The 13,350-nt window shown below is 34.0% G+C and overlaps 1 protein-coding gene across 1 annotated transcript in view; it reads right to left on the bottom strand.

Annotated features, from left to right (window-relative positions):
* The window catches only part of DNAH8 (dynein axonemal heavy chain 8), a 132,314-nt gene that overhangs the window by 109,953 nt on the left and 9,011 nt on the right, over positions 1–13,350 (bottom strand). The window contains exons 8-18 of the mRNA XM_063330984.1: positions 12,296–12,442; positions 11,155–11,352; positions 10,531–10,607; positions 9,965–10,064; positions 8,089–8,208; positions 5,941–6,076; positions 4,759–4,946; positions 4,141–4,221; positions 1,867–1,983; positions 1,046–1,165; positions 64–193 (exon numbers count right to left, since the gene is read on the bottom strand). Coding sequence (XP_063187054.1) covers positions 64–193; positions 1,046–1,165; positions 1,867–1,983; positions 4,141–4,221; positions 4,759–4,946; positions 5,941–6,076; positions 8,089–8,208; positions 9,965–10,064; positions 10,531–10,607; positions 11,155–11,352; positions 12,296–12,442 — 1,414 coding nt within the window. The remainder of the gene's footprint in view (positions 1–63; positions 194–1,045; positions 1,166–1,866; positions 1,984–4,140; positions 4,222–4,758; positions 4,947–5,940; positions 6,077–8,088; positions 8,209–9,964; positions 10,065–10,530; positions 10,608–11,154; positions 11,353–12,295; positions 12,443–13,350) is intronic.

Below are 13,350 nucleotides of genomic sequence, written 5' to 3' on the forward strand. Positions count from 1 at the left end.
TCTACAGAACTAGGGACAGAAATTTTTATTTAAATAATCAACATTATCTACCTGGTAATACACGTTTTTCTGAGGTTTTCTTAGGATGTTTCATTTCATAATTCTTTTCAAATACAGATATCAGTTCTTGAACAGCATCTTCAATGTGCATGCTTTTGTGGTTCAATAATTCAGCACATTCTTTAGTATAAGCCTGTTAAATAAAAATATCAATGAATTATCTTAGTATCACTGATTATCTTATTACTGTTCCTCTTTATGGAGAGCCAAAACATTTCCCTCAATATTGCATTCTTCAGACTGAAACTATTTCAATGAAACAGCAATATTTTTAAAAGAAAACTGAGAAACCAAACCAAAAATCTTTACTTAAAATGACACAACTCTTCTTTTATATTATCACTACATTTTTAATGATTTTTTTCTTTTTTTTTTTTTTGTTTTATTCATTTATTTGTTTGGGTTTTTTGATTTCCATTTTTGAGATGCAATGGTATTTTTAAGGGCCAGAAGAAAATTCTGCATATCGAAGGGAAGTCACAGTCTGAATCTCAAATTACCCAAATACTCTTTCGACTGCCCTTAATAATTTTATTTACTTGCACTAATTTACTAAATGAATACATTTTTAGCCTCATTTGTAATCAAGAAAACTTTCAAATTCTCAAATATACTTGTTGGAAAGTATTTTTTGCCTTCTCCTTTAAAAAAACAGTTTGGAAAAAAAATGGAGGGAAAAAAAAAAAGGCTGCATATGTCTGAGTATCTTCATACAAAAAAACCCCTCATCTAATTGTGAAGCAGTTAAATAAATAAAAATTATCTATGAAATACTACAGCTTAAGTATCTCAAATACCTAAGAACCAATTTATCTTCATGTAAAATATTTTAATCAAATATTTTAACCCAAATATTTTAATAATAAAAAAAAGTTCTGTATTTCTACATTAAGAAGAATTCTTTTCTAGTTTTATATTAATTTAATAAGACATTGTTTCTAATATGCTCAAGAATTCAAGTTCAAAGATGTAAAGTGGCACACACCTCATTACAGGTCAACATATTCTCTACTTTGATAGGATCATCTACTGGTAAGACAATTAAGAGAGTATTTGATATTTCTTTTAATATCAAATCAATACGCACTTCACTTAAATCATTAACCTAAAAAGAGAAAATCATATTAATACCATACAACTATTTTTAAAAACGTGTATTCTGTTTTAGAGAGTTCTAACAGATATATGATGTTTTGCAGAAAAATAAAAATTATATCTCTTTACCCTGTGAAAATGCAAGAACCTTACATAGTAGAAAATCCTCTAAGAAAGGGAATCATAGCAGAAAAAAAACCCTGGAGTAAAAGCACCAACACAAAAGACACCAAGATGAAAGCAGACAAAAAGGAAGCACAGCAATGCCCCATGAATTATCCTCCTCTTCTATTATCTATAGAGGGAATTAAGGGAGATAAGTACCCTACAAAAAATTTAGCCTTTGTTAACATGTTCTATTGCAGACAACCTGAAATATGAACAATGAAAGAACAGATGTAATTCTGGAAGTTATACAGTTAGTTACTATTGCCACAGAAAACAAGAACTTGATTGCTAGAAGTATTTATGTATTTAAATCCTGCACAGTGTGATAATACACCCTCAAACATTTGAGGGTAATAATGAGAGAGAATCATTGAATATGTCATTCTTCAAAAAAAGAACATACTTTAAAAAGCAAAAAAAATACTCCTATGTATTTCAAGTGCTACAAAAATAAGTACAGATTAATTTCCAACATGAAGAATAGTGTACTGGAAATAATTTATCTAAACTGTCATTCCATTCATATAGTGATCAAGTGTATACCTGTTTCAAAAACTGTTTATATATATACAGAACTTGATCGGCTTCCTGAAAGAAACTTTCCAGTGTCACTGATGACCAAGTCAACATGGTAAGTCCTTGCCTCAACACAGCTTCCATCTACGCACAAAAATATAATTTCATAGATTTTAAAAAAAGAACCAAGAGCAAAACCAAAAACAATTTAAAACAAATGCCATTATTATTAGAATCACTAATGTAACTAATGAAAGAAAGAGTTGTGTCTAAGTTCTGCAAGAAAGGTTACAAGTTTTCAAGGAAGACACCAAAGAAATTTATGCAATATTGGGGAAGGGGATGGTAGTGCATACTACAGCCTCTGTCCACAACTGTCAAATGTACATGCTCAGCAAAGATCTTCCTCTTCCTGTTCTCCTGGATAGTGTCTTTTAGTGGCTTCCACTACTTCCTAAAATTCAAATCAAGTCCAGTATTGATCTTACAATTTGTCCTTTAACATATATCTTGATCACTCTCGACAGCATAATTACTTGTCTTTCAACCTCATGTATCTATCTAATGACATTTTTCATTCATCCCTTTGTGAATGACACTGATCCTCTCCAAATTTTCTTATAGTCTCGATGCTATTTTTAAAAATCCTCTCTTCCTACTGTTTCCCTTATGGAATTCTTGGTTCTCCATAGTCTATTTCTTCTGGATTTGTCATCAAGATGCTCAGCACGTAGCTGAAATCAGCTCATTTCCCTGTCACTGTATGATCTACACCAATGTCCTGCCTTCATTGCAGATCCTGTACCTTCAAAGGAGATGGGACTCTGAGGAAAATGAAGTCTTATGCTACTGCCAGGCTATGAAAATCAACGTTTCCAGACTCTCTTACAGAGCTCCCCTAAAATTTTTGCCTAGCACTCCAAAACTTCTGACTGATTTCCAAGTATACAGCCACCACAATTTTAAATTTTGCCATCCCCATCATCCTTAAAGTGACAGAAATTTGATTTTGCTTAATTGCTAAGAAACTTTGAACTGATTCCACTCGGTTTTAATTTTAAATAGATGCCTATCATATCTGCTCTTTTATCTTGACATTTACCAAGTCACTGCCTGGACTTCACCCACTCTCTTCACCCTAATGCTTCTTTTTGCTATGTCTATATCACAGCTAAAACAATGAATTTAACTCATATAGACACACAGCTATTTGCAAACACAGCCATTATTATCACCTTAATATATATGTTTTGGGGAATATGTTTAACTCCACAATGCTGGGATGGTACTGTTACTGGTAACCAACATAAGCAATCTAGAAACAGTTTAAGGCTCTACGTGAGTTACTGTCAAATTATGGCCCCCATATAGCCATAGATTAGATTTGCCCATTCCGTCTTTGGATTTGTGGTTTCCTCTCTTCTTCCTATACACCGAAGACTTCTCTCCCTTCTTCAAAAAAGATTTTCATCTTATGTTTTTTGTACAGCACTCATCTTTCTCTTTGGACAGTTGTTTCCTTTAAAATACAGAGGTGTATGATACCCTCTACGATATAATCATGTTTACAGTAGTATCACTAAAGTGAAGACTATCATCACTTTATCTCTTTTGTTTTTAATATTTAACTCTTAAGAGCAAGGACAAGTTTTTTGTTTCTCACACTTCAGCACATGCCAACTAGGTAGTTACACAAACTTATGCAAACTCTGCAACCTTCCAATGTCATTATTTACAATCAAAAAGGGAAGAGTTACTTAGAACAACCACATACATATGCTTGCAAGTGCCTGCCAAAACAAAATGGCTTGTAGGATAGACATTCTGCATCTCCAATAAAACTGTACCTTTAGTGTAGTATATAACCTTTCTACATCACTGAAGAGACTGACTCAATTCACAAAGCTAATAATTCTCTCCAAGCAAAGACGAGGATCATGACATTTAGTATTTCAGCTAAGTAAAAAGCACAACTTCCCTTGAAAACCTCTAAAACTGAAATAAGTGATAATTTACTTCCATGTCAAAGTCGGAGATTTGTGTAGATAAATAGATCCACAAAGTCCATATTCTTTGTTCTACTGGGTTTACATCTCATAGGCACCAAGATTATTCTACCGTAATACACATTATTTTAAGCACTGTATGAGGGATGCAAGGAGCAAATTTTTGGTCTTAAAAGTTTTAGTAAAATTCTTTAAGTTCACAACATGCATATCTAAATATTTTAAAATTATAAACTATTATTAAGTTATTCTAACTTCTTCTGAAGTATACCGAAGTGCATTTAGCAATACCAACCTTTTTCATTTTTGGTGCCATTACATTTACAAAATTCATTGGTGTTTCTTGACACAAATCTTCATAACATTGGAGAAGACCCTGTTAATTATTAGAAACAATAGTATCAAGAAGAATATTTTAAGTGCTTTCTTTACTGAAGCAAACAACTTATTATATAACAAATCATCAGAAAAAAAAAACACACGAAAAGAAGTACAAGACTACGTTTGAAAACAAGTGTAGAATTTTACACAGACATTACATACATATGTACATCACTTCTGGAATGTAATGAATCCATATCATGCCAGACAAGGAAGAATGAAAGCAGCCTTCATGCAAAACGTTCTTTATGCAAAAAGACAGGCTAAGTATGATCTTTATCTGGTGGTAAAGACAGCTTGAGCTTTAGTGACCATAACTTCAATACCCTCTTGAAACTGAGTATCATATGCCATATCATAAAGCCACATATACATAACTCAGTTTTCAAATATTCTCTTATCTTATGCCTTTAACTTAAACTACCTCATACCCAGCTTTAATCCTTATTTAACCATAGAAAAGTTTCTATGGTTAATCAGATTTAATTTTTAATTTTTTTAAAAGAGAAATCATGATAATTTTTAAGTTTACCTCTAAACGCAATTTGTTTGACTTCAGGCTACTTTCTATTTTTACTATCTTTTTTGCTTGCTCGGGTACTTCCAGACCCAACTTCATCATACACTTTGTCTCTCGGACAATCTCACGAATTTGGGGATCAAAATTAACCAGGAACTTCCCAGTATTAGGATGACGTGCAAATATTGTGGTTTGTAAGGCTGTAAAGACATTTTTACATCAGTTTCTAAGACAAACAATTGTTTCCGTTACATAAATTATTATGGAACATAGATTTCTAATATTACTATATAGTGATTAAATATGTATGGTTACTTGTGAAATAGCTTCATGTTGTTTGCAGTATAAAGAAAATATACAACTGACTTTCACCATATTAGCTTTCTGCTATGTATAACCTTTCTCTTCATAAGCTAAACAAGCATCAGATCCAGTCTTATTTGTGGCATATTTTTTCTTAGCTCTAGTTAGAAAATTAGGAAATTAATTTTCTAAGGACCTGGAAACACAGAACTTCTATGAGATGCTCAGTATCTTACAGGAATTTGTTAACCCAGAGGATGAATGCTTACATACCAATACCGCAAAAATACAAGACAAAATAAAAGCCCAAAGAGCAACATAAAAACTTCTATTGACTGTGTGATGACAAGATTTCTTATAGATCTACTCCTAGTTTTGAAGCCCATAGAATGTCTACAATACACATGAAAAATCTACTAAAAAAAATTACACAAATATAATATACTCAAATATATTTTTTATATATATACACACACACTCAAAAAATGTTCTAAAACTTTTTTCTAGGCATAAAGTAATACTTGTCCTGAGAGGGAGCAGGATAATACAACTGTATAATTTCTTATGGTAGAAAGAAAACAGGAAGAATTATTAGATGGTATACATAAAGAATTTTAATACAAAAATGAACAACTGCATGCCTTAAATTTGTTTCACTGCTGTTTCTAGTCATCTGTCAAACAATGTATCAAATCTGCAATCCACTGCATCAAAACCAAATTTCAAGGTCAGTAAGGGACAGAGATTTGTATTATTGGGCCTGCTTATTGGATCATGATTAATTTGCACATTTTAAGGGTAAATGAGGCTTTAAAAATTATCTGATTTGACTTGTGTTAACTTAATATTCAATAACAGTTAAAAAAGCCAATTACATATTTAATTACTTACGGTACTGTAATTGTGAAATTTCCTTCATCCATGCATTATGATAGACTACCTCGAATTCCACCAATACACAGGCAATTCTGTTGTATAATCGAACAACTGCTTTACCTTCTGGACTTGCCAAGATATTTGACTTTTTCTATTAAAACACAGTACATTTAAATTAAAACCATACCAAAAGAAAACCATACTATTTGCGTTTTTCTCAATTTAACTATTGACTATACATTATACAAGTTAATATTGCAAATTATACGTAAGTTCTTAAAACCGTATCAAGTATTTGTGATGCAAATATATACAGTGATAAAGTCAGTAAGAATTTGTAAGTAATAAATACTAAATATTTAACACATGTAAGAACAATTACTTTATTATACCATAATTCACAGTGAAATGGATGCTCAGCTCTACTCAAAATTTAACAGTAACTAAAAATTGATTTAAAAAAAATCTCTTTTTTTATTCAGTAATGATATTTATGTCTGTTTTCTTTGGAGTGGATTTAGGTGATCATTATTCCCATCTGAGGGAAACAGGAAAGTGGAAATCTCTCTCACATAAATATTAACTTGACAGGAGACCCTAGATACTTTGTAGGAGAATCATTCAAACATTTCAAGAACTACAATTGCTATAGTAGATCCTAGTATGGCAAGATTCTGACTATTCCAATGAAGGAAGGATATCCAATACCAAGAAATACCCAAGGGCCATAAATGTTAAAGCTTTATGTGGCTGGTACCAAACTTCAGCTGTATGTTAAGTGGTACAGAAAACATAGAATAAACAGCTCAGTAATGGAACTCCCTGTTCCCAGACTAGTTCAGAGATCATCTGTAGTGAAACTAGTGACCAAATTCTCAGTTAAAATACTGCAGCTATTGGGTGGGTTCTTACAATAAACTTGCTTTTTCAATGGTACCAAAACACATACACCAGACAATTTCAGAATGTCAGGCAGTCCACATTTGTGCCTTAAGCTACTCCTAGCAGCCGCTTGGTAGAGAGACATTATTCTCCACAGAGAAGGCTATGCGGCTAGAGGATCAGAAGAGGTGGGCGCTCAGTTAAAATACAGGACACAAGTCTTATGTATAAGCCCAGGTCTAGTCCATTACAAAAAGAGGAAGAAAAACGCTACTGTCTGGAATGATAAAATATTTCTCTGGGCAATACAAGGACAGACATATGAACAGTTCAGTGCATATTTCAAGCTTAGGGTGCAAGTTCAGTGGTAGGTCAAAGAAACAGTTCTTCTGGATTTTAGTAAGGCTTTTTATACTGTCCCTCACAGCATCATTCTGGACAAGTGGTCCAACTGTGGAATGAATGGTTTTACAAATGGCTGGAGGTCAGAGCTCAAAGGGCTGCAGTGAATGGGGCAACATCTAGCCAATGACTGGTCACCCGCTGTGTTCCTCCAAGTTCAATGCTAAGGCAGTTCTGTTCAATATGTTTATCAACAACTTTAGAAGGATGTTAAGGTCCTTGATGCATCCAGAAGAGGGCAACAAAGCTGATGAAAGGGCTGGAAGGAATGTCCTATGAGGAGTGACTAAAGACTTTGGGTTTGTCTAGTTTGGAGAAAAGGAGGCTAAGGGCTGACCTCATTGCTCTCTACAGCTTCCTGAGGAGGGCAGGCAGAGAGGGAGGTGCTGATTCCTTCTCCCTCGTACCCAGTGATAGGACACATGGGAATGGTTCAAAGCTGCACCAGGGGAGGTTTAGACTGGACATTAGGAAGCATTTCTTTACTGAGAGGGTGGTCCAAACACTGGAACAGGCTTCCTAGAGAGGTGGTCAATGCCCCAAGCCTGTCAGTGTTTAACAGGCACTTGGACAATGCCCTTAACAACACCCTTTAATTTTTGGTCAGCCCATAATTGGTCAGGCAGTTGGATGCTATGATCGTTGTAGATCTCTCAACTGAAATAGTCTATTCTATGCTATTCTAACACTACATCTTGGATCCATAACAGTGGTTACTGCAGAGCATATTTCTTTAACTAGATACTCACATACAAATAAAAAGGTTGCCTAGCATATGAGAAGTGGCATAATCATAGCCAGAAACATTATGGTCACTCTACTGAAGCAAGACAGTTCACTGTTACACAAAAAACCTCATTTTTCCTCACATGAACTTACATGGAAATAGTTGATTGGTTCATTTATCCTTCTGAATAGCTGTCTCACCCACAGTATCTTTCCTGCAACAGGTGGCATATTTCGAGCAAGAGGAGGGTCATCTTTCTGAATTTGGTAAAGCTACGATAAGAACAATATCACTAAACACATGGATTAAAAAAAATCTGTTGAAATGTTTAACTGTTTTTCCTCTGGTACCACAATTTCTTCCTCCTCCCAGATTAAATATGTGTGGAGTCACACAACAGTTCAGTGAGAGAAAAATGGATTGCTTCCCCCATCTGCTAAGCTTCTGAGAGGCACACATTGATACCACTGTTGGTATGTCTCCTGTCTTCACTATCTCATGCTGTTTCTTAGCTGTGCTTACTTACGACAGAGCCCTGAGTACACCAAAAGGCATTGCAAACCTAGGTGCTGAGCAGGCATATTCAAGGCCAAGCCTGACAGGTGCAGCTGTGTAACTTTGGAGCCATCTGCTGTGAAAGCAAGTTGTGTAACTGAGTGTTGTGAGAACCATTGTTGGGGCTTTTCCTCCTTTGCTTGGGAACTCCCCTCAGGAAAAGCCTCAGCTACTGAGAGGTTTTACCTGAGTGGAAATGTCAACATTGTTTTTCAGACACATACAGCTGACTAATAGCTAACATTTCAGGAGATGGACTCCATGATTCTTGTGGGTCCCTTACAACTCAGGATAATCTACGATATGCTCTTTTATACTAACTTCTCATCAATATGCATGTAAAGACTCCCGGGTACACAGACCACCCTTTTATCTCTGAACTGGTGAACTTAAGAGAGGAACTGACCTGGATGAAACCCCCTCAGAAAACATACCTATTTTTTTTTGGCTGGGAAAAAGCAGCCAGGGGTGGGGTCAGCAATTTCTTAAACAGGCAGTGCTGCTAAAAATAGGTTCATCAAATTAAACCAGTGATTAGAGGTTCAGGAAGTATTATATACAGTGAGTAGACAGGGAAGGGACAGTGTAAAGAGTGTTTCAGAGCAGCTGTGTTATGCTACAGTTTTAAGTCACTGCTTAGAGGAACCATTTTCTAATAAGTGCAAAGTTTACAGATACTTGGCTCCTCAAGTAAACATGTCATCCATCTGAAAAAATGGAAACATCTCTAAAAAATATTTGCATCAGTCTGGTTTTCCAGATTCTCTTTATACTCATTGAAGAAAAATGGCCATTTCAAGAGAATTATTTAAATCTTCAGGTTAACACATGAAATAGATCAGATGAATTGACTCTAGAATACTCATTTCTTTCTTGAGTAAAAAGACGTCTAGTTCTGATGCCGATGTTTATTTTGCAGACACATAAAGACAGGTTGATTAATTCCTCTCTAAAAATTTTAGGTCAACTGATGTGAACAGTCCCCACAAGTTAATTCTCATTTGTGCTACAGTTATGGTACACTACAAAAATCATGGAAAATTACTTTTTAATGAACATAAATGCAATTTACCTACATTTTATACCTATTTTATATTGTTACAGCATTAGATAATAGCCATGTATAAATGCAAATTAACTGTAGAGACCTTACATAAAAAAAATGAAAGGTATGTGCAAATGATATACACAGCCAGTAAGGAACATACTAATTTATTCTATAATTGATGAAGGAATAACAGAAAATATTTTAGTTTAAAGAGTAAAACTGTGATGACACATTTGCCTGCAAGAGCACGTATATCATATTTGCCTACATACTCAAGTCTGTTTTCTGTAACAGGAAAATAGAAGTATGATAAATTGAGCATTTACAGTCAATGAAATAGGCAGAATAAATAAAACTATTCATATTAAAATATTTGCTCTTATTTTAACATGATGTTTAAAATTTATTGCAAAGAAATTAAATACCTTTTTAATAGCTTCAAGTTCTGCTACATAATGTTGAAGAATACAACCAACTGTATGTACTGTTTCTTCTTGAAGGCATTGCATTTTCAGATTTTGAAACCTGTATTAAAATGAGTACCCAAAATGATATTTCTAAAACACAAATAACTTTTTTTTTATTTTATTTTAGGGTATATGAACATTATAATAAATGAAAAAAGCACAAATCTAGGATATACTTCTGGATCTGGCAAATTTTTTTGCTTTGAGCAAGTTTAAGCAAGTTGAAAAGTTCTGCTCTGGTGGGGTTTTTTGCTGTTGTTGCTGTTGTAGGGTTTTTAGGTTTTTCTTTTAGTATCCTCTAGTATATACAAAATAAACTGTAATGAAATTAAGAAACAGGTGAATATATTGATTCCCATAGGAAAGCTAAAATACATCTTTTATGATGATTACATGGTTCAGAACACCAATAATGAAAAAGTCTTGATTAGGCCCTTTGTTCTAAAATTAGCTGTGTTATTTAAATTGTGCTAATCAGTAATTTGAAGTTACTTCTAAATATTTTAAAATATAACTGCCAATACCTGTGAAGTAACTGAAGTGCATGCTGTGAAGACAAAATTCTCCCAAAACAGGTACGCATAAAGGTCTGTATTTGTATCTAAAGAACACAAAATTTGGTATAGTTTTTCCAGTCATATAATAATATTTTGATGTCTGATAATTTCTTAACTTAGTAGCATTTGGACTCGTTACTGCTTAAAGTACAAAATAGCAGCCTTCACCAATCTATAATCAATAAATAGCTAGTATCAGTCAAGTCATGTCTTAAAATGCTAGACAATTTTAGCAAAGAATCAAATCATGTTGTGAAAACACCTGCAGATTTGTTCTGCCCAAAATCTAATCATGTGTTTCCAGGCTACTAAACCACCTCCATGTAGATCACTCTCTCAGGTCTCATAATTTTTGTCATCTTGGCTGCAGATCTTCAGTGAGGACTGTATGATATATTTTACAGCTTCCTTTAGAAGGAGGAGAAAGAATGGGAAAAGCCTCCCTCCAGACAAACACAAAATCTTTGCTCTTTGGAAGAAGAGCAATGTAGCCTATTCACAGTCCAAAGTCTCACTGACATTCAGGGAGATACTGAGTAAGTAGTGATGAGATTCTTCCCCAAGTAAGTTATAGGTAGCAATATTACTTACCTCTAAACCCTCAACTTTTGCCATGAAGTTCTCAAAATCCACATCAAATTCTGTTTTTCGTGGATCAAGGATGTCATATTGTTTCTGTTGAACACTTTGGTAGATACTTTTGAATTTTATTGACATAACATCTATCCCTTCAATGGTAGACAGACTCAGTGCACAAAATGTTTGTACTACAGTTATCATCTCTGTTATCTGAAATATAAACATTATATTCATCCTCATAAAAAATTATTTGTTACTTCCTCTATAAACTAAAACTTGAGTAAAATAAAACAAACAGTAGCCACTTCTCTAACTGCTGCATTCAGAAGTGTGTTGCTTCTGAACTTTTAAGTCAAGTATTTTCAACAGAGCATGGTTAATTCAGTTTTCGTCATCAGTTTTCACCACAACCCAATACAAAGTGAAATCATCTTCGTTTTTTTTTGATGGTAAAGGGTTTCTTATTTATATTTGACTGTTAGATTCAATATGGAAAAAAAAGAGTTAAAACATGAAATATGCATACTGATTACACAAAGAGATTTCACAGAATAAAAATACCAACCATGCAGTATATATCATATATATATATATCATATATGAAAAAGAAAAACATCAGACACTCACAGAATTCCTACCCTGTGGTGACTACTCCATTATCCTCTTATCCCTTGTCTGACCTTACTCTACACCAAGGAGAACCTATAATCTTTCCTATGAATGCTAGTTTAAAATCCTTTCATCAGGTTAGCAAACTAAATGTTAAGATCACACCAAGCAGCAGAATCATCTGAAGAACAGTGTTTGGCAGTAACTGGAGTTTTTAATGCGTTAGGACACTGTTCAAAAAAGCAAAAGTATGTTATTTTTAACATTATTTTAAACCTCCTAAAATAATGATCTAAGTCTAGGTCAATTAGATTATTTCTCTCCACTCTAACAGAGAGAAATTGAAAAATTCAGAAGGACATCGTGAGGTAATTACTTAAAATATTGGGATGACTTACTTAGGCAATAAAGTGCCTAATTTCTCTCAATAAAGAGTTATGAACTCCTTCACAGGATAATTAAGAGCATGTATGTTGACAAGCGTCCACCTTGTAAACCATTCTTTGCAGAAGCCCTTCTCTACTGATAATAACAGTATACTCACTTTTTCTAATCTCCTACAAAAAGCTTCAGATTTTCCAAAAATGTACATTTCTGATACTTCAAATGTCTTTTCTCCTAGAGTTTCCAGAATCTCTTGTCTTGTTTGATGAAAGCATTTCTGATATTCTTTCAACAGAAACATGCAATCCTAAAAAGTGAAGGAATTAATACCATACTTGTTATGCTATGCTTGTGGGTAAGAGACTGGAGAACTCAAACCTACTGTCATTCCAAAGTGGTTAATTATCACTGAATCTAGTTTCAGTCAACAGAAAGTAATGACTTACATGCAGTGGTTTTCTTTCAGTATGCGTAGCAAATATTTGCAACATACAGATGTACAACAGTACAGTACAGTGAAAGACTTAACACTGGGAAACGAGTCACCAAAAAAGAAGGGGAAAGTAGAGGCCAGAAAAGAGCAGGTGATGACTCCTGCTCTAAAGGAAACTACTGAATATTAAGAAAAGCCATTAAGTTAATTAGGAATGGCAAGACTGTCCTCTGGGTAAGGATGGAATTTGGCATAACAGTCCATTTGGAACTCCCAGTGGACTTAACGGAAATTGGTTATACAAACTAACATGTGCTGACAAGTCTGAGTTAAAATGAGATTGAAAAATAATCCATCTCTCTCAGTCAATTATTTACTTAAAATACTAAGACCTTATCAGATCTAAAAACAATGACTGGTGAGAAATGTAAATTCTATAATCACCACCGAATACTAAATTTTCTGTCAGTTCTTGGAAAACAGAAAGCAGATTTTATCACAATACACCAGCAGTCACCAGACTCTCTGAATATATAGTAGAATGAAGACTGATCACCATGACTAGAAACTGGGCTTATATTTCTCTCATAGAATAATGTGAGCTTGTCAGCTGTAGAACACTTACAAGATGACCTCAATAAAACAGATGAATTATTAGAATCATATAATCCTGTCAGGTCAGGAAAGATACATTCAATACGTTTTTTTTTGTACCTCTGGACTTAATTTTTAAAGGACTATGAAATCCTACACCTTTCTGGTCAAGACAGGAAGTCAGCAGC

The sequence above is a fragment of the Chroicocephalus ridibundus genome, chromosome 3, assembly GCF_963924245.1.
Source record: "Chroicocephalus ridibundus chromosome 3, bChrRid1.1, whole genome shotgun sequence".
NCBI lineage: Eukaryota > Metazoa > Chordata > Aves > Charadriiformes > Laridae > Chroicocephalus > Chroicocephalus ridibundus.